Consider the following 21,295-nt stretch of genomic DNA (forward strand, 5'->3'; position numbering starts at 1 on the left):
AAAAGGCTGAAACCTGCATATGGCATCTTGACATGGGTGAAATTATAGAGAGTGGCAGCAAACCCCAAGAGGTGGAGCCAGTGCCTGGAGTCATGCATCTAAGTGCTGTTGGATCCCCCCCTCGCTGACATTCCCCCGTCCTGACAGCGGCCGATCAAAATAACACTCATTTATTTATGCATGCTTCCAGGAACCACATGTGAAAGAAAGAAGCAGATTCCAGGAAAAAAAAAAAGACAGACAGACAGACATCACACGGCACACGTTGACATTGAGTTTCTGGGCAGCGCATGCTCATCCGAGAGTCGCATTCTGTAACTGAATAGTGTGTCTTTCATGCAATATGTTGAATAGTTTAGGGGGAAAAATGGGCACGGACACACCAGACATTGACTCGGGAGTATTAAATTGCAACGTGATACATTCAAATATTATTTAGTTGTCAACAGCGGGTATATTTAGAGAGCTGTGCATGAAAACCAATCCCTCTTCTTTTAGCAAGATTGCTTTAACTTTTGTCCGTCTGCAGATTGACTGAAACCGTGTTCTGCTGAGAGGTTATTTGATAATAGCGCCGATAGCGGATATTAAATGAAGGCTGTTCAACCGTGAAGCCAATAAATGTGAATAGCGCAGAATCTCAATTTTGAGTTTTTCCAGACATCTGGGTTGTTTGTGCGTCGTATAAATGATGGCAAAAACTTTTGGCCCATTAGTCTGATGATGTGTGCCATTAGTTCTGCCGTCCCAGCTCCGCACCGCGTGGCGTAATTAGGGAGTGAGAGGTAATGTAAATTTCATGACCCACTCATGCGGCTGCTGCCGTGATTTTGCACAAGTGAATTTTGGCCAGAAAAGTGAATGGATGTGAATTTTAAAATAAATTGGCAGAAAAAACAAAACAAAACAGTTTTACGAGGAGAAATTTGGTCCCACAGACAAGTGGAATCTATTCATGTTGGACATGTTTACAGGTGAAAAGTTTACTAACTTTTTCAAAGTCCAACAGACTAGCAGATTAACCCTCTGTTTACAGCCTCCTGCAGAAATATCCAGTTTTACTGGCTTTAAATCTTTGATTTAAAGGTGGAGTATCCCAGGAAACCAGTGAATCAGCCTCAGACAATCAATCGCACAAAAACCAGAAAAAGCTAATTTAGCCCTCTGTTTGCAGCCTGTGTTTCAGCTTCCTGCTGAACAGGACGCTTCCTTCACATGTTCGGGGGGGAGACAGAAACACAGCAGTCGTCCTCAGTGGGTTGGACACACACCCGGCTGGGCCTCAGGAAAAAAGTAAAGGAAGTACTGACGTGCGAGAGATGTGTGTATTTATTATTAGCTGGCACGGTGACGTCTGTATAATGTGGGACCTCCAAGAACCCAAAGAAATGAAATCCGGGCAGCTTCACTGACTCAGAATCTTCTTTAAGATGAAGGCTCGTGTGTATGTAAGACTTTTTTCTGCCCGCCGTCACATGGCATTTCCTTCAAACAGATTTGATTTTTTTTTTTTGTGCATATTATCTCCAGACTAGCAAGCAAATGACAGGAGAAGGGGTGTCGGGTCGGACGTCTCACTCCACTCCCTGACTGGGGTCAGCGCGCAATTTGTTCCGTTTCTCCACCTTTTCATTGTTCCCTCTGTACATTAATGAGTCGGCCGCGCGTCGGCAGTCAGCGTGACAGTTCATTAACACCTGATAGAAGGCGCGCAAGCACCTCATTTTGTCCGTGACTTGCTCTTACAAACGGTTTGATGAGCAGCAAAAGGAACCGCGTGCGTGCGGGGAGATAAAAAATAACAATGATAATAATAAATCCACCAGTGCATGTTCATCTCTTCTTTCCAGAGCCGGCCAGCACTCACTCTCCAAACAGAAGCTGTGTCCTTCAACTTTAAATTCACTCATTCAATTCATTCCCATTGAATTCACTCTGGACTCGACTCCGCAGTCGTGCAAAAAAAAATAAAAAAATAAAAAGAAGTAAGCGCCTTCCCTTAATGCATGTAAACTCTTGCCAGCAGACACCGGCTAATGTGAAATGATGAGCCTGATGACGAGCGTTATTTATCCCCTCTGAAGTAAACATTTATCATCCGCGGGAAGCAGAACTGGATCCCGGATTTTACATCCAACACAGGCAGGTGGCAACGGGTGATAAGCTCCACTTCCATCATCCTTTCGCCATTTTTTTCTCTCTTTTTTTGTAAAGACGCTGCCACCCACGCGGCATAATACCGCAAATCGGGATTATTATTACTGTAACTGTAACTACGGGATGCCGGCTATGCAGAAGAAGACTCAAGAGGGGGTTTGGGGGGGGGGGGGGGGGGAGCGGAGAAGCAGAAGGCCGGAGGATTTGCGGCGGTCAAGTCGGTCGCCACGGGGCTGTCACCAGCGTTCACCCAGCGGTCGGTCGAGCAAACAACTTTAATAATGCAGGATGCCGCAACGCACCAAACGGCAACCGCACCACGCGGCAGCTGCTTGCAGCTGCTGGAGCCGTCAGTCCGTCCTGCAAAAAGCCACGTTTGTCTAATCCAACAAGAGCTGCGGCACTCTGAGGCATATTAACGTGATTTCCAGAATCTCGGTCCGCCCACTTGGGAGGATGAGGAGGGGAGAGAGGAGGGGGCGGGTGGGCTACAAACTCTGAGCCCTTTACAAATGAACTCATCCACTTGCAACCATTTTGAGCATTTCGTTCTATAGTGACCGACCAATTAACATTTGAGATGAGTCAATGAGTGAATGTCACTCAAATGCATGAATGAAAAATACGAATAAAAACAGTGAAAAACTTACCGTCGAACCTTTTATGCCTGGACACGAAGGTACTCCGCAGCTCGTGACTCGTTTCGTCCGTCAGATTCTCAAAGTCCTGTTTGCTCCGCTGGCCAAATTTGTTTTCCATCTCCTGGGTGCAACACGTGTTTCCCTGAGGACATACTCGAAGGTGCTCACCTGCGAAACACACAGAAAAACACAAGTTCTGCACTCTGCCTCTGCACCGAGCATCACATCAGTTGCACAGGATGAATAAATAAAGCCAGTGGAGAAAACGTACAGATTGCTCCAGAAGAGGAATTTTCCAATGCATTTTCACTCACTGACATTATTTTATTGATTGAAAATTATGACAGAATGAAAGTCTACGCAGTTGAACTCCACAACTCATTCCTGCAAGTTTTCATATTTAGTTTGCGCTTCTTCATCAGCGATTGCAGCATTTTGGGTTGAAATCAACCTTTAGCTTTGAATGGCCACTCTTTGCCTGAATTGTGACCAGAAGAGAGCATCAACCGCTCAAAAACAGAAACAACACAACTGCTTCAAACATTTTCCTTCGGCTGCCAAGCACCAGAGTTGTGTGACTGCAGTGGAGGACATTCCACATCACGATGCACAAGCAATTGGACGAGCGCGGTGAACAATGCAGCCATTTATTTTACTAGCGCAGCGTTTATTGCGCTAATAATGAGCGAGGAACATGACAAAGCGTCGGCCGCGCAGAGGGGCGACGACAGCGCACGACAAAGACCTATCAGCTCGGGCTCCCTGCAGCTGCTTCTGGCACTCGACGTGGAAGTGGATGAAATTTTTCAGGCGCCAATGCACGTCGCAGCAGCTCCAGATATATATATACATATATATATATATACATACATATATATACACATATATATATATATATATATATATATATATATATATATATATATATACACATATATATATATGTACATATATATATATATATATATACATATACATATATATATATATATATATATATATACATATATATATATATACACATATATATATATGTACATATATATATATATACACATATATATACACATATATATATATATACACATATATATACACATATATATATATATGTATATATATATATATATATATATATATATATATTTTCTTTTGCAATACAGATGTCTAAGGTTGAAGTCACAGAGACGCGCCATAGATTGTTGCAGGGGGAAAATAATTTGTGATTCCGACTCTTTCAACGTTGTTTTCAGCGTGCGCTGCATGCGTGGGTGGGTGCGTGAGACGCGGGGAGAGTTTTTAAGCAGAGGAGACGGCGAAGTGGAGTTTCCAGTGAATAGAGAATATTTTCATCTTTCCCAAAAGTGGAATTAGGGTTGCAAAAGTTCCAGACTTAAGCAGCGATAGACAGGAGTGAACCTGAAATTTATAAGATCTGAGGTTGGTCCTCAGCAGGGACCTTAAATATAGTTCCTGAAAAACACTGTAGGAACGCACACACACAGTACACTTCAATATCTATGCACATGCATGCACACTGCTGACAGCAGGGCTATTGAGGCCACACCCCCGACATGCATTGTGCACTCTTTAATCACATGCACAGACGACTTGCACAACCCCTCATTACCATGGAAAGTTTATAATTAGGGAATATTCCTGTATCAAGCAAACTTTTTTTTTTAAATAAATAAAGTGGATTTACTCCAATCCAAACCAAGTCAAGCAAGTTTATACAAAAAACAGGTTTTTACTTTATGCATAATTTAATGTTACAAGGAAGGAATACCATTCCTGCCAGGCCAAGTCTGAATGCAAAACCCAAAGAGAAAACGATCTACATGTATCTAATTTAAAAAGACAAAATACATGGAGCCACAAAAAAATTTAGTCAGCATCCACTCTATTGTCAACCACAATAAAACAGCGACGGAACCACCTGAATCTTTGGGGAAACATGCACCGCCGATATATTTCTTTGTTCCTCTGTCTGTCGTTATCTAATGAGGTCAACAAACATCACATGCCGCGTGTCCTCCCAGGATGGAGGCTGCATTTTGTATCGACCCCTCAGGAACCAAACAACGTGGTAAAAAGGAAAATTCCGACTTGGAAGTCCCCTGGGCCGCACGGCTATGACGCGTTTTCATCATGTGTCAATGAGGAAGCGTAGGTGGAGAGGGGGAAAAAAGTCCATCTCGAGACAAGACACTGGAGAAGCATCACCTCTAAATAAGCCTGCAGCATGACAACATGGAGGTTCCATGGACCACTGGGCTAGGATCTTCCTGGTCCACCTTGTAGCAGAACCGCAACCTTATGGAAAATGTCAGCGGGACACTGGAGACGACTGGGGAGCGGCAGTTTGTGAAGTACCAAAGCTTTTCACTCAGGAATTATCTTGAGTAACGACGCTGTGTTGTTGAGACGGGATTTGCTGGCAATAAACAGGCGCCTTTCCTTTCCTTTGCCTCAGTTATGAAGAAGCTTAATTAACGTGAGAATCAAATGAATTTCCAATTTCCAAGAAAAAAATAATTAGAAAATTTCACTTTAATGTTTGATCTCTAACATACGGCCACAATTTGTCAGTCAAACCCCCCCCCCTGGTGAACACACACACACACACACACACACACACTAAACAGTTTGGGATCCTAATTTAGATGAAAATGAAAAGAAGAGGAAGCCCCCACTCTTCATTCTCTGAATTTGTCATAACTTATTTTTGTCTCCTCATTCCATGCAAATTGAGAATTATTCATAAAGCAGCCAAATAATTGCATCAAAAAAATCTAAGCACGCATGTCGCCATGCGGTTATGAACCTGCGCAAGTTATTGCTCTGACTGGAGTCCCTGCTTTAATATATGTTTATGAGAAAACAAGGCATTTCTCCTCTAGCCTCGAGGTCGGCCGGTCCAGTGCTGAATAATATTAGTGGTGAGGAGGAGCGAGACAAACCTCTCCCTGGTTTAGTGATTCCTGATGAAAACCACAAGATTTTCCATGCTAGGGGAACTCTCATCTTCTTCTCATCTTGGTTTTCCCTCAAAAATGTTCATTCTTGTACCAATATTTTGGTTCATCCTTTTTCCAAAACAGCTTTCACCTGACGTGACCCAGTGACCTTTCTTATACTACTTTATCTCACATATTTTTGGGGGGAAATTGATATGATTATGGAAAACAGCATCCTAAATGACTTTTTTTCGCCCGATGTGATTCGGCTGCTCATGCCGGATATTTCCGCAGCGCAGGACAAACAGGAAACGTCTCTTGCGATCTCGCACTTCTAACTGAGATCTCAAAGCAAAACACATCGGCTTGATATTAAATATTGATATCATTGTCACACCTATTTAATGCAAATGTATGCGGTGCTTCTCCTCATCCTCTTCCTCCCCTCCTTCTCAAACTGGTTGAGGAAAACATTAAATATTACAGCTGTTTTTACAGCTTCACCTCGTGGGCATGTCGACTTTCCACTTGGCTTTCTTAGCGAAGCCACAGAACGCGTTGATGTGCGTCGAGTACGCCACAGTCCATCTGAAATGCTCTTACTTTCATTTCGTCGGCACTATCTGCTCACTACGATGCACACTGCTTTCACAATGTGATTGACTCTTCTTCCAGCCTCCACCAATTTGAATCGTTCCAAGGTGCAAGACTGATTTATTTATTTGTTCTGCTCGCACGACCAGATGCGGCAACGGGCCCATTTACACCACTGACGAAACAGATATTGAATCAGCGCATAAATAAATAATAACTCATGCAAAATACTATTATTTAAGGCCGAACGGAGGTGAGGAATTGATGAGGTTCTGTGCGCCCGGAGGCAGCTGCTCTGTAGGCAGCTGCCGGGCGGCAGTTTGGCCTTGTTGTTGTTGTTGCCGTTGTGTGACTTTGCAACCGAGTGCGGAGCGAACAGGCTGCAGCCGAGGTGGGCACCGTCCATCAAATGATCTCAGCCTCATGTGGGCGTCTCACCTCACTCAGAGCACTGACGCGATGCTGTGTAACAGCAACCGCGTGGGCCGCTCCGATCGCCCTCCCGAGCCCGGCCGGCGGGTCATTCGGCCCTGCCAGGTTTTTCTGCGAGTTTGCTCGGCACTGAAACCAGTGAAGACCACGAGACCAGGCGCGACAGTCGGCAGACGGACTGCCAGATTCTCATTCAATGTATGTCTCCAGCCTTTTAAGGGGCCGTTGACAGAGAGATGGATATTTTTGAAAAAGCACTCGAAAAAAAAACACGTTTACACAAAGTTGTATTCAAAAAGATTCCTGTTTACACGGAAACGCTGGAAACAGCTGAAACGTTGTAGTACCTATGCCAGGCCTGGTGTGGCGCCGCAAGTTTGCTCCTTGAACGTGGAAGGAGAAGAACACCTGAAGCACGCCGTGTTTAAAGAAGCAGGAGCTCGCTAAAAACATTAGCACCGCTGCGTTCAACTGCTGAAGCCAGTTAGAGGCCAAGCAAAGACAAGTTTCCAATCCAGAAAAATCAGGGTATTCTATGCGAAAACAACATTGAGTTAAAAAAAAATGTTAAAAAAAATAATTAAAAAAATGCCGCTATACCAACCTTTCATGCTTATCTTATTATTATAAGCTACCAGAGTTTAAATAGCTGATTTTGCTACCACCCCCTCCCTGCACCTCCTGCCTCAGTATTCGTAAAGGAAGCTGTCCTGGTTTGTAAATCCACTGAATTTCTAAGACTGACTGAAGAAGCCAGGGTTTGCGATACAGTTCTATTTTGCTGTTTTTAGTCTCTAAAATGAGTATGGCACAGTTAGTTCCGAGGCTGCTCTGCAGCGTTGGAGATGTATTATGTCACGGCAGCCGCTCTGAGTTGTTTATTTCCCGGAAGTTTAAATTATGTATCGACTCTAGTGATGTATGGGGAAGGCGCAGGTGTGGTTCGTGCTTCGGGAATGGGGGAGGGAAATTTACAATACCCAGACTCGGTTTGTGGTGTGGGTGTGTTTGATGTCGGGAGTTGCAAAATTAGTCATTTTTACAGAGCAGATTGTGTCACATTCGAAGGGAGTGACTTTCAAGGTGCATGGCAACCTAATAAGGGAGCAGCGGAGACAAATTCTTCACTGCATCCAAGCTGTTGAGGCTCCAGGATAGATGGGAGGATCACTAAGACTGTGCTGAGGTTGCACTTTGTAAAAGCGTTTCGGAAGAAGCAGAGCGAGTGCCGATGGGAGGCCGAACCGACCTGCGTTCATCTGCTAACTGTGTTTTTACTGAGGTTTGACCCTTATTGACGCCAGTAAATAACAAGTCGAGGGACTCAGGGAAATCTTTGCTCAACCAAACGGGGCGTGAGGCATGAGGACTCTCGCTGCCAGCAGTGTTAGTAACAGAGCGGTTTATCCACAGTGACTGTGTCTGAGCACCGCATCATTTATGCAAACACACACAGTCCGCATCAACGAGCGTTAACTGACTGCTGTGACTGTTTGCGAAAAATACAGCAGGGGAACTGAACAGTTTCTAGATCTCTGATTCTCTGATTACAGCAAACCAGATCAGAAGTCCAGGGTTACCTTGTTGTGTTTCTTTTTCTTTTTCAAAACGGCCTTAAGGATCACTTTAAAGAACACTTAAGTGTTTGACTTGAGATTTTGTTTCAATTTCAACTCACCGCAACCCAAGAAGGAAAACACACCATCTTACGGACGTTCAGGATGTTCCTCTCCGCTATCACATTGTTTATCCCCACCGCAATATTTTTTTTGACATGAAAAAAAAAAAAAAAGACAAATGTGAATAATGCACTCTTGGGCTGATGAAATGTTGATGAGCCCATCTTCTTTGATTCTAGTCTTATTAAGTCTATATAAAGCCCAGTCTTCCGGAATGAGAAGACCCGAGTCTTCAGAAAGGACCCGTGTGTGATTTCAACCCGAGGCCATCTGTGATCCCGAGCAGCACGTCGGGGGGTTTATTTTTTTCTCTTAAAGCCGTGTTTCGTACTTGGCCTTTGGCTAGAAATTCAAAATTAAAAAGGCGTCTGTAGGTGCAGCAGGGGGCCCAGTTTCAGTTTATACTGCTGTTAGCACGGTCCACCTTTCCCAGGATGTGTTCAGCTTTCACTGTGCATCACGCTTTGGAATCAGAATTCAAATTATACACATATTAAGGCTTTTACGCACCAAAAAATAAAACAAAAACCAACATAAATTCAGAATGCTTTCAATCCATCACATCAATTCCCAGCGGCAAGATGGGAAAATGAATCTTGGACTGACTGAGCACACTTGATGACAGGGCAACAATTGACTCATTGTCCAGTGATGGAGATATATCGTAATCACTGTTGCTATGAGACATCGTCACTTTCCAAGAAAAAGAAGCCGAGGTTATGGATACACCAATCCTACTGGGTTGAGCAATCGAAGGAGGGTTCCATCTCCTTGCCTGAACAAATCATTCAAACCTTTATTGGCCGAGAAATCACAAAGAAAGAAATGCAATACAGCAGCAAATAAAATTTATATTTTTAGGTTTTTCTGACTTGCGAACAATGATTTGTTGTCTCTATTAACTAGTCCATGGACGTGTCTCTGCTACCACTAGCTTTTCCTGAGTCACTCAAGAACCTCAAGAACCTTGAGTGACTCAAAAGTGACTTTTAAACTTGAGTCAGCAAGAAGAATCGCGAGTCCTTTGAGACAAAGCGATTTTGCACCCCCGTACCATACAAATAAGATTTGACTGGTTGAGTGAATGTGTTGCACAGTTGCTACCGCAGCTGTCTGTGGTGTGTGATATCTGTGGGACCGTTTGGGAGTCTGATACAATTTGTCATATGTTTGTCAAACTGGTGCTGTGACAAAGATAACGATCTTGTCAGCCGTCGCCGTTGATGTTGTTGCTGCTATAGAGGATGGACGTGACATCCATTCCACTTAAGGCGTTGTGATGTAAAGGGGGGGGGGGGGGATCAACCTTGATCTGAACAACAAAAGGGTCAAGGTTGGCATAATGCTTGAAAACACTTGTGCTTCCTCAGCAGTGCAATATTTCTCTTTGCATTAATTGTGATAAATAACAAAAACCTTTCACGTTAACAGTCCTGCGTGCCCGCACACTGCTGCAGACTAATGTTACCAGTGTGATCCAAAACTGTTTAAAAAAAAAAATCAAATACTTTACTTTTAACGAGAACAATTCAAACAACAAGGTAAAAGTGGAAGCCGTCGGTGTTAACATCCGCGTTGGTGTCACATCTCATCGTCCCTTCTGAAACACCTAAACTGCAAACCAAACCGGTGATAATTGCGCTGAGAATGTATTCAGACTCCTCCCACTGAGGGGCGTTCACAACGCCGCGGATGAAAAGACTTGAAAGAGCTTTGATCGCTCTTTCTGCGCAATACTCTGTGACTGGGTGGATGCTAATCGAGTGAGTGATCTTACTTGTGCATCTCTGGCGGTAACACATCAGAACATCCAGGAGCACCTCCTCACCCTAGAGATCTGCCTGTTTTTGTCGCAGCTCAGCTCATAATGATGAAAGTTCAGCGGCGCCGCGACAAAACTGTCTGACTGGTAAGAAACCTGGATGCATCGCACCTCTCCTGCTCCACCAGTTTGCGGCTAAATAACAGGCATTTCTCACAACTTTCCAAGGCAAGATTTAGTCCAGGTAAAGACATTAACTTCTCTGGTTCACTCTTTACTAATCAAGGAGTCACCTTGTGGACTTGAAGCATCATCAGGGAGGATGTATCACCTAATAAGCTGCCATGTGAGATAACAACATGATGTAATAAATGTCCCTCTAGCGCAATCCTTTTTTTACCCTCTCCAGCACAGCCTTGATACGTAATGCATCGCTGGTTCATGTTATACAGAGGAAACTTTATGGAACATTTCGAGAGTGTCTGCGTGTTCCACTAAAGGTCAGCGTGTACCAAACTCTGACACACCCAACTCTGAGATCGGCAATACACTGTGCGACTCGAGCGGTCGTAAAGGTACTCGCCAGGCTAGGCCACATTCCACATGGATCTAGTAAACTTTACCATGGCACAGACTTTGATCATTTGAAGACTTTCATGGTGGTAAAATAAAACCAAATATGTCATATGTACACTTTTGCCTTAGTTTGGTTGCTTTGCTGACCAAAACTAAGATCAAGACTTCTTGTGTTGCAATATTATTTCTACCAAGCCAAAATCAATTCACCATTAAATATATCATCAACATCGAATTGAGCTACAGGTTGATTTTTTTTTTTTTAAAGATTGTATTGGAAATAAGTGCGACCAATTGAGACCATTTCAGAAAAAAACATGAGCTATTTTCGTAAGACACCCAAGACAGCCCACGTAAAAACGCGTTCAAGAGAGGCAATTTATTTCACTTTTAATTAATTATTCGTTTCTTGCCCCTCCATGGAATTAAGGGGTTCACTTGACATTTTCTTAGATTAGTCTTATCTCAGAAGAAAAGCCGCCAGGGTCTTTCTACGGCTAATCCAATTTCCAAACCTGCCAGATGGGCAACAGCAACGGCCTTCAAACACTGATGGAGCTTCAGCCAATTCTAATCCCATATAGAAAATACCAGAATGAAGACAGTTTCCAGGTGGCACCTGCCGCCCAGAAAATCATGGGGCACAAAAGTATTCAACCCAAAATGAATAAAACGCAAATGCTCAACCAGCAGGGTTTGGGTTGGAAGACAGCAGAAGGGCCAATTAATCGACAAGGAGAGCGCAGACCTACCTCTACCAAACAAACATACCGCCTCACAAGTAAAAGTAGTCGGCTGTTCTCCTTTATCAACGAGTTGTTCGCCGGGGCACCAAAACAAAGCGGCAAGCGCTTGAAAGCACTCCTGCAGGAGGAGGCAAATTATGCCTTACCGGGTGACTCACGGCGTGTTCGTTGACAGGCCAACGACAAACCGACACTGCCAAAATCAGTCTGCCTGCGGAGGAGCCCGTGGGTGTTATGTGGAGTGCAAATAAATAAGCACGCAAGATGTTTTCTGCTGATCAACAGCTTGGGTTGCACTGTGTCTCACACTGAAATAGGCAAAGTTTACTCACTTGAAAAACACATGCTGAGGTGAACCGAGGCATTGCCATGAAGCACTTTTTTATTTTTATCAAACACTGATTCTCCCGGTTGCTGCAGACACCAAAAAAAAACCAGTTTGTTTACGTTGTTGTTTGTTTTTTCTGCGACTGATCAGACCTCCTGAACAAAAAGATATCAGCAAACAGAGGACCGGCACACACGCACATCAGGGTGGATGCACAAATCCGAGCGTTCCATCTCTTCCCCCATATCTTTGCTCTCCGCCCCGCCACACTTTTAATAACGTCTCCTGAGGGTTGTTTGTCGAGAATCACCAAGTTTTTTTTTTCCCCAGCTCGAGTTAAAACTTGGCTCAATCAAAATTGAATAAAATTATTCGTATCACATTTCGGGTCATGTCAGAAGTCGTAATGAAAAGGCATGCTTGCGTTTTAAATAACCGGGGGGATGCCGATACAGGGGGAGTGCGTGTCCTTGGGTGAACGAGGACAGGTTCAAGAGGAAACGAATTTCCACTGACATAAAACAGTCAACAATAAAAGCAGCCACGGCGCTATGGCGCGCTGGTATTCTTCATCCTCATGAGAGTCAGCGTGAAGGGAAAAAGGACAGGAATAAAGACGATGCAACAGTTTCAAACTCCTCGCAAATGTGTCAGTATTTCATTATTTTTATTTATTTATTTTTGTACTGTGTCAACATACTCTATCTAGTGCTGCATTCAAGGCTATACGCGCATGATAAAACAGCCCTTGTAGACTCAAAGGCTTGCCGTTTTATATTGAAATCTTTTTCAAAGCCACAATAATAATAATAATAATGATACTCAAATGAAAAAAACTCTTTGAGATGAGAAATATAAATGCATAACTGCCCTCTGTTGCCACAAACAAAATCCTTTCAAAAGAGGCTTTGAAGAAATTGTTCTGAAGCAATGGGCTGTCTAAACATTATATTATGTTTTTAGTTTTTGCTCTGGCCGTCTCTGGGGCCACAGCAGAGACACTTCCAGAAGGGTTTCCAGAGGAGAGTGCTCAGTATTCTGGCACAACAGGAGATGAGCGCAGACATTCAAAGTGATTCCATTTCACTCAAAACAATATCCGATGAGCTATTCAGCCGCACAATAGATAATTTATGTGTCGTGTTTAGATTTGGTCACGATTCAGTGGAATGCTCCTGGCTTTTTGTTTTTATTGTGGGGAAATGTTGCCCTTTCCTCACTTAATAGCTTGTGATGATAAAGAAAAAAATATTTGCGGTTATTCAGAAGAAGAAAAAATGACAAGTTGCCAGGGGTTGAACAAATGTTTTAAAGTTGTGTTCGACATGGGATCAGATTGAGGCAGTTTTCAGTGAAATTCCAGTCTGAAAATAAATGAAATCCTTTTGTCATTGCTGGTCGATTGCTTGGGGACGTGATTGAAGTGTCATGACACTAGACACTGAACACACACCTTCTGTTTACACAGTCTGCGGCCAAACTTTGTTGATATGAGGCGACGCCTCGACAGTCACTTGCATGTTCATAGTTACCAGGCTGTAACAACAGCAGCAACAACGACACAAACCCAGGACTTCAGCTTACAACTGTCCTGGTCTCGCTTCAGTTCCTAAACACTGGACAGGCTCAGCAGCCGCTCATATTCTGTGGCGTTCAGAAATAAGCTTCATTGCATTTCACAGACAGCTACAGATTAAGAAAATACTTGCTGCATTAATAATTGAAGAGAACAGAAAATCTCGCCTCGAGCCTTACACCACATCAAAAAGCCAGACTTCCTCATATATGTGTTTTAAAGAGAAAGAAATACAAAATACAGATATAACTGCAGAGACGCAAACTTGTAACATGTTCTGACCTTGGCTATTTAAAAGAGCTGTGGAATATTCATGTGCAAAGCATGCCAAAATCATTATAGCCCGGCCTCATGTTTCACTTTGCCTAACACCATGTGCAGCACATTTAGGAATTACAAGCACTGCATAATCAGTGCATGTAGCGCAATGCCACAGCTTTGATATTTATTGGAGGCTATGTTATAAAAAAATAAAAGTCCTGGCAGAGGTTGGAGGAGGCCCGGCGTGGATATTCGATCCGCGTGGGCAGCGTGCCCAGAAGCTCCCGAGAAGGAGACGAGAGCGGACAAGGCGCTCTCTGCTCTGGTTGGTCTTGCTAACCGGAGCAGGTCACAGTTTGGAGAGCCATCGACGCCGTTCGATCAAACGTCCTCAGCTTTATTCGGGCCGTCACTGAAGCGTCGTCGGCCGCCTGCTCGGAAAAGCGAAAGAGGACGCGGACTCATCTGCACGACAATCCGCAACTGGCTCAAAACAAACTGAAAAGACCCCAGAAGCCACGCAAACAGGCAAACATCGTTTTTTTGGCTGTTTTTTTTTTTTTTTTTAGTCCACCCCACCTCACCCTCCTCCATCGTGTCTAGTCAGTCACTGTCAACAAGACAGGAGTAGCAGACACACGGCTAAAGATAGATCCAATGACAGAGACGGGCCGTTTAGAGCCGGCGCATGCTTTGTTTCACGGTGGCTGGGCTCTGACGGGCAGGCGAGGTGTCGGGGAGATGCTCTGGAAATGTGCCACCGCCACAAGTCAACAGTTGATCCCTAAAGTCGACGGGGGGAAATTCATTTTGCTCCCGGAGATTATTTCCTGAAAGTGAAAGGTGATAATCTAAGGGGCGTGGAGGCAAGAAAAAAAAAAAAGGAAAGGAAACATTCAAATGCTCACGACTCTAAAGCCAGAGTACACCTGGTTTGAATATAAATTACAAACATAAAAGCCGGTATGAAATGAGAGTAATCTGCAAATAAACTCCTCAGCTGATACTGAACAATAGCACAGATTAGCATTTCTGATTTGGGATTTTGTGATGTGCCAGAACTTTATCTGACACACCAGGTGGGACATTTTCCAGACCTGCCGGATTTTGTTTAATCTATCTATGGCAAAGAGCCCATAAAAAATGTTTTGGGAAATGGAAAGAAAAAAAAAAAGCTTCTTGGAAGGTGATTAGACGAAGTGTCTGCCACTTTCAAAGTGGGCCAGTCAGATCTCATCACTGGCGGCCAAGGTAGTCGGTAATGTGAGGCTATCTGTTGGTGTGATGGGCGAACCTTGACACGTGTCGTTGCCTGGTGGCGAGCTGCGACTGATGATGTTTAAATAAAAAGTCCTTTCGAAGGCAGACGGAGGTTGCGGGGAGAGAATCCTCCAGTGTCGCTTTTTGCTCTTCCCTTAATGAGGAAATGTTGTCCACTTCTGTTGAAACGCACTCTGGCCGCCAACATTTACAAGCCAACAGCAGCTTCCCGTCACGACTCTGAGCCATAACTCTTATCTCCTCGTGCTCTCCCCCAGGATGCTGACTGGGCCTTCAGTGCACTCTGGACTTATCAACCAGGAGATTTTCATAACTGATCTAAAAACAATGCAACTGCACTGTGAGGTTGCATGTCTGAATTACATTTAAAGACATTTATGAGAGTCAAATCATTCTGCAAATCATATTTACTAGACATACAGTAACCATCCACTTTATTGGGTCAAATGTTCAAATGCTTGTAAGCAGAATTAGCTCATCAGCCAATCACGTTACAGCAACTCAAAGCATTGGGTAAGAAAGGGGATTTGAGCAGCTCAATGTTCCAATGTTGTGATTTTCACATCACAACCACCTCCAAGGATTACAGTGAATCCTGAGTGGCAGTCATGATGAGGAAAATGCCTTGTTCATTTCTGGGGTCAGAGGTCAGACTGAGCAGACTGGTTGGAGACCCATAGAAAGGCAACAGCGGCTCAAATGACCACTGGTTGCGACAAAGGTCTACCAGAATAGCACCTCTGAACGCACAACCAATCCAACCTTGAAGCAGTGTACATATGTATGAAGTCACCGGACACTTTATTAGGTACCTGGTGCCAACGAGGTGATCCCAATGAAGTGGCCACCACAAGTACATTCAGATAAGAGCTGCAGAGCAGAGATCACAGCTTAGCTGATCAAGTATTCTGTACATTTCTGAAAGGGATGCAAATACAAACACCAGTGTCGTCATAAAGACTGGGGGGGGGGGGGGGCAGTGTGCTTGTTTAGATGGCTCCCGGTGGGAATTTAATTGGACAGTCGTCAGTAACTCGAGGATCAAATGGCACCTCACAACAAATCTCCCGTTGACATGCAGGAGGCGCTTGTTCCGCCATGTTTCAGATGAAACTCAAACCGCAAGCAGCCGTCGACCGCGGCGTCTATGGAAAGAGTCGCTTCAGTCCATCCCCTTGTGTTCCACACTCAATTTACGTGAAATGAGTCTGAGAAACATGAATGCTTTTGCGGACGCGCTGGCAGCGTCACTCCAGCAGCCACCTATACGACAGCAGCTGCTTATCAACAGTCGGCTTGTCAGGCTGGCAGTGTTCGGTCAAGCCTCACTAACACTGTCTTGCAGTCTTTCTGCCTCTCGCACGGAAGGGAGAGCCGTTGTTTTCTGAAGGACTGATGCAAACTCGGAAAGAGGATTGCGAAATCGGACAAATAAATATGTGGTGCTGTGATACGTTTCTGGCAAACGGGGTTGTGAGGGAATAAAAACCTGGATATAAAACCCACTGCAGGCCTCAAAGAGAATGAAGAGAAAGTTCAGGTCACAGATGGGATTAGGAGGTTGGATGCATTATCGAGATACTGGGCGGAAGGGGATACAGAAACCTTGGAGACATTAAATTTCTAAGGAGAAAATTCACATCTCTGAATAGGCCCAATCCCACTGCGGGGAGATAAAAACAGGCTGACTGACGTCTCCAGATTGGAATAACTTGGCTACCCAAAGGAAAATAAGTTAGCCGCTTGCCGAGTGGAAGCTGGGCCCCCCCTTCTACTTCCTTCCCTGGACCCGGTCCAGTGGTCGGCGCGCAACTGAATACACAACACACAAATGCAAAAGAATGGAAAAGCGTGTTGTCTCTGGGCGAAACACGCAGAATTACTCAAACGAAACTAAGCCAAGCAACACACTTCTTCTGCATGAGGCGTTACGCAACAGACAGCCAATTCAAGTTCATCAATATAAAGGGGGGGTTGAAATAAGTGAAAAATGATACTAGACCCCCCTTCTTCTTTTCACTCCTTCAGGATGCTTTTTTTGTTTCTATTATTCGCCTTGAGTGTTTTTCTGCTGTACCGCTTCCAGCGGCTGCAAACATTAAAAACGCTTACAGGACATAATGTTTCCCTGCGGCTCTCTGAGGGATCACCTGCAGAGAGCCCATCAGGAGGTCATTTTGCCATTCATGAGCATGATTGATGACACGCAGTTGCAGGACAAGGGTTTTGAGAAAATTCCCCCCGTGCTGCAGGAGGGGGAAGAAAAAGGCTAATTGTTTGGATTCTCCTCCTCGGGGAGAGGCGGCCTTTGCTTCTTGGTGGGACACGTTCGCATCGGTGAGGGGCTGCTGTCATGTCGCCGCTCAAATAGCTGCTGCCAATCAACGGAAGCCCGAGTACGGCCCATCAACCCCACTCCTGATATTTGATTCTTGAAATAATGGAATCTAAAAGCGGGAAAGAAGCACAAGCCTACGACGGGCCATCGGGATCCAGGTTCACCTCGTCAGCTCTGACTGACAGGAAGGTCACAGTGATCTGGCAACGCATTACAGCATCGATGCAGAGGGCTAACAGAGTCGCCTGGCCCGCCCCACCGAAGGTTACCTCTGCTTAGCCCCCCTTTTTAATCCTCTCCATCCCATGATGCCACAGCAAGGGAAGCGGCGCAGATCATTGGCCTCGTTGTTTAGGCGGCCGTGTAATATCAGCCACGTTATTTCTGTCTCATCTCCAGCTGCTGCCAAACGGTCAACAGAGACTACGAGGCCGTAAGAACCCAGAGTGGAACCAGCAGTCGCCTGCAGAAATTCTGCTTGTTTCCCATTTTGTAGTAGATATAAAGAAGCATGGGAAATATTGGGTCTATCGGTGCAACTTCTGACGGAAGCAGTGGAGCAGGTCTGTCCTTGTACACTGTATAGAAATAAACAGGTTTTAAAATAAAGTCCACTGTGGAGACTGCAGATGCATCAGGCTTTTTTTTTTTTTTTTAGATGTGCAAACGCCTGAAAAGCTTTTGAGCCCTCTTGTAGTTTATGTTCCCGCGGTTTTCGCCGCAAAGCTGTTGACAAAAGGCAGCCTGCTCTAGTCAGTGGGAAAGAGTGCCCCCTAAGTCCTTTGGAGTTACTGCACCAAACTGAGCCTCTGGATTTCTTGATTACAGGAGCACAAAATGCGGCCATTGCACCTGAGCCGGCTTCCCTCTGTCCGGCCAAACTCAGCTGCAAACATTAAGCGATCCGCCGGTTGAGCCAACGAGAAGGCCGCAGTGCAAAAGGAAAAACCGATAGGACCAGCGCACGTCCCGCCTGCGCGATAAGTTCCACGCCCGAGGCCGGCACGCGCGTGCCTCAGATATAATAACAGACATTTCCAGCAATCCAGCCAGGCAAAACAGCCGTAATTTGACATGATTGCGTCAAAGCGCGGAGGTGGTTGTTTCCGCCGAGCCATCAGAGTTAATAGAGTTTGATGGGCTCGGCCGACAAACACACGGCAACAAACTGCAGCCAAGGCTTCACAGAGCCGCCTTGTCGAGCGGCCCCACAAGGGCCCACTCTCGTCAACAAGTGGTGGAGCTCGACGAACGCAGGAGTGCTGGCTGGAGGTGTTCCCACACCCGCCGCACGCCGCAGACACTCGTCTACTCACGCAGCCGCCGCCACCGCCCGCCCGGCGCGTAATGATGCTGAGCCGCCGAACGGATATCAAGGTTGGAATTGTAACACTGTACATTATGTTAGACACCATTCTCTTGAATCCAAACAGGCCTTTATGGAGAAAGCGAATGAGGAATCGCATCAGTAGAAAATAAATAAATACAAAATAAGCAAATGGGGGATGGGTGAGGGAAGTGGGTTGGGGGCAGCGGGTTCATACAGTTTAGTGATTAAGATTAATCTAAAAGGTAAGATTAGATTAATTAGATCAATTTGACAGGTTCTCAATAACTTAGGCAGAATTTGGATTTGCGTGAAAGATTTGCAAATGAGACAAAATGTAAACAGAGCAGAAATTGGAATTTGGAAAACATCCCTTATTTGCCCTTTTCAAGAGAAAAAATAATACAACTTGTGAGCCAGTTATAAGTGAAATTATGGTTATCATGAACCATTTACTTGTGCTGGTGCGAGCTTCAACTCTCCTCAAATTTGGACTTTTCTTCCATCTCTAGGAAGTCTTTCGCCAAAATCTGTTCCCCCCCACAAGTTTATTCCTGTCCCATGCATTCAATGTTGCTGGCATGACTGAGAGGCGATACGCTCCAGCATGAAGGGCGATGGCCGTCAGCGTGCGAATTTGCTGAGCTGACGATAACGCATCGTCTTCGTCTGCGGCCGGATCAAAAGGACTTTATTCGCGGCGACACCGTTCTTAGATGAGAGAGAGTGAACCCTTCACTCATCTGGGAGATTAGCGGCCGATGTCAGGGAGTGTGCGGATGCTGAGGATTTAATCAGTTAGTTATTCAAGCCGTCTCCGAATCTGAACAGGTGCGCCTGTCATCAAATATTCGGCTTTTAACTGGTGCCAAATTCCAGCTTTTACAGCACCGGCGGCCCTGATGCATGATAATGACCTGCAAAGACAAGCTGCGCTAACAGGAGCATCGGCACTAATCACTCCTTCCTCAGAAGCTGAGACATAATAAGACCGTGGCAAGTGTCTAGATGCTTGTCGCCCCGATGTAAGATCACAGATTACAGGCCGACCTTTTATGATGCACATCAATCCTGATAAATAGTTGGGACTTTGCAGGACAAACTCTGGAGTTACCACACAGTCAGCAGAAGGCCTGACTAAATAATTTTTGTTTGGTTTTTTTTTTGTTTTTTTTATTGCTGCAAGCAATATTTTAATGTCCTTGCAACCCAATGCAAACGTGCAGCTGAGCCCATGTAAATAATTGCCCCTGTATGGCTGAACTTGGTGGTGAGTCATGATTACAGGCTGCTGCTGCTGCTGCTGCTGCTGCTGCTGCTGCTCTGCAGGAGTCAAGAGTTGCACTTCATCTTCTCACTTAATTGTCTCCGGGGGGGTTGGCGGCGGCAGTTAATCTGGAGACTTTGACTATTCATTACGCGCGCTTTGGTTGGCACCTCTGACGGACCCATCTCGTCCCTCTGCCGGCCGTGGGGCTAATCAAAAGCAGTCGGAGCGCTGATGGCTCTGCTGGGATGACACCGACATCGCAGCGTGAACCGCTCAAGCCCAAGGGATCGGGCTTTTTTTTTTTTTTTTTTTTTTTTTTCTCACAGTTTCTATGAGAGTGTTGTCTGGCACGGCTGTCTGCATGACCGGCACTTGATACGATCCGCGCATGACAAGAGTTGAAAAGTTTTTTGTTTTTTTCAGCAGCAGCAGCAGACGCGTCCTTGCGCAAATAAGTTGCGCGCAATCGCGGATCTTTGCAACATAATCTTTTTTTTTTTTTTTTTTTTTTTTTTTGTACACCAATGCTCACACTCGTGTCATCAACGCACGCGTTTTCCTGACTGGCGGGCAGGTGAAGCCACCTGGACTGCGCTCCTTACCTGGGATCTCCTGGAGAGGGACGTGCGCAAAGCTGAAGCCTCTGCTGGCACAAGCCTCCCGCACCTCGCTGCAGTTCCGCGCCTTGAAATCTGCCCTGGCTGCCACGGAGAGCAGGGAGAAAGTGCAAACGAGAGTCTCGAGTCTGAGCATGGTTCAACCCCTGCGAAGATCCCGTGTTCTTCAGACGGGCTGGGTGGTGGTGGGGGGGGGAGCGTCGGTGCCGGCGGCGCGCGCTTTCTCTGCAGGGTCCCCGCTTTCTATGAAGTGGTTTGGGGGGGAAATTGGAAAATATCAGGTTCTACCAAAACATCCCCTCCGAAGCAGAAGTGGTGTGTCGGTGGCAGCGGGAGGAAAGAGAAGAGGAGCACCCCGGGGCGCTGCACAGGTGCCACATGAATCCGGGCGGTGCGTCGTTCCCGCCGCGTCGACTCTACAACTTGTGTCGGCGGAACCGCAGCTGCTGCTCGCTCGCAGGCTCCGAGTGGAACTAGTGTGTGTGTGTGCACTGTGCAGGAGGACGCCCGGCGTGCACACTCACATACACTGGCACCGGCAGAGCGGCGCGGAAAACGCGGAGTGGATTGTGGAGTGTCATCTCATCCAGCACGGCGGGGGGGGCGCTAATGGGGGTCACCTGCTCTATGGGAGTAGAACAGCACAGGGGCCAGAGGGGGAGAGAAGGTCTGCAGTGATTTTTGTTTTCCACTGTTATTTGTTTTTCAAGAATTTTAGCCTGCAGACACATGAAAAATTTGACATGCTTT

The 21,295-nt window shown here is 45.5% G+C and overlaps 1 protein-coding gene across 2 annotated transcripts in view; it reads right to left on the minus strand.

The window, feature by feature from the left end:
• gpc6b (glypican 6b) overlaps positions 1–21,080 on the minus strand; it is an 88,233-nt gene extending 67,153 nt beyond the window's left edge. Inside the window, exons 1-2 of one of the 2 annotated variants that reach the window (XM_076040139.1) lie at positions 20,531–21,077; positions 2,808–2,966 (exon numbers count right to left, since the gene is read on the minus strand). In XM_076040139.1, coding sequence (XP_075896254.1) covers positions 2,808–2,966; positions 20,531–20,681 — 310 coding nt within the window. In that variant the 5' untranslated portion in view covers positions 20,682–21,077. Of the gene's footprint in view, positions 1–2,807; positions 2,967–20,530 lie in introns of both variants that reach the window. The other variant, XM_076040138.1, reaches the window with a different exon arrangement.
• Between the last annotated feature and the right edge of the window lie 215 nt (positions 21,081–21,295).

The sequence above is a fragment of the Nelusetta ayraudi genome, unplaced genomic scaffold, assembly GCF_046127955.1.
Source record: "Nelusetta ayraudi isolate G7.1 ecotype Tasmania unplaced genomic scaffold, CSIRO-AGI_Nayr_v1 ptg000060l, whole genome shotgun sequence".
Lineage (NCBI taxonomy): Eukaryota > Metazoa > Chordata > Actinopteri > Tetraodontiformes > Monacanthidae > Nelusetta > Nelusetta ayraudi.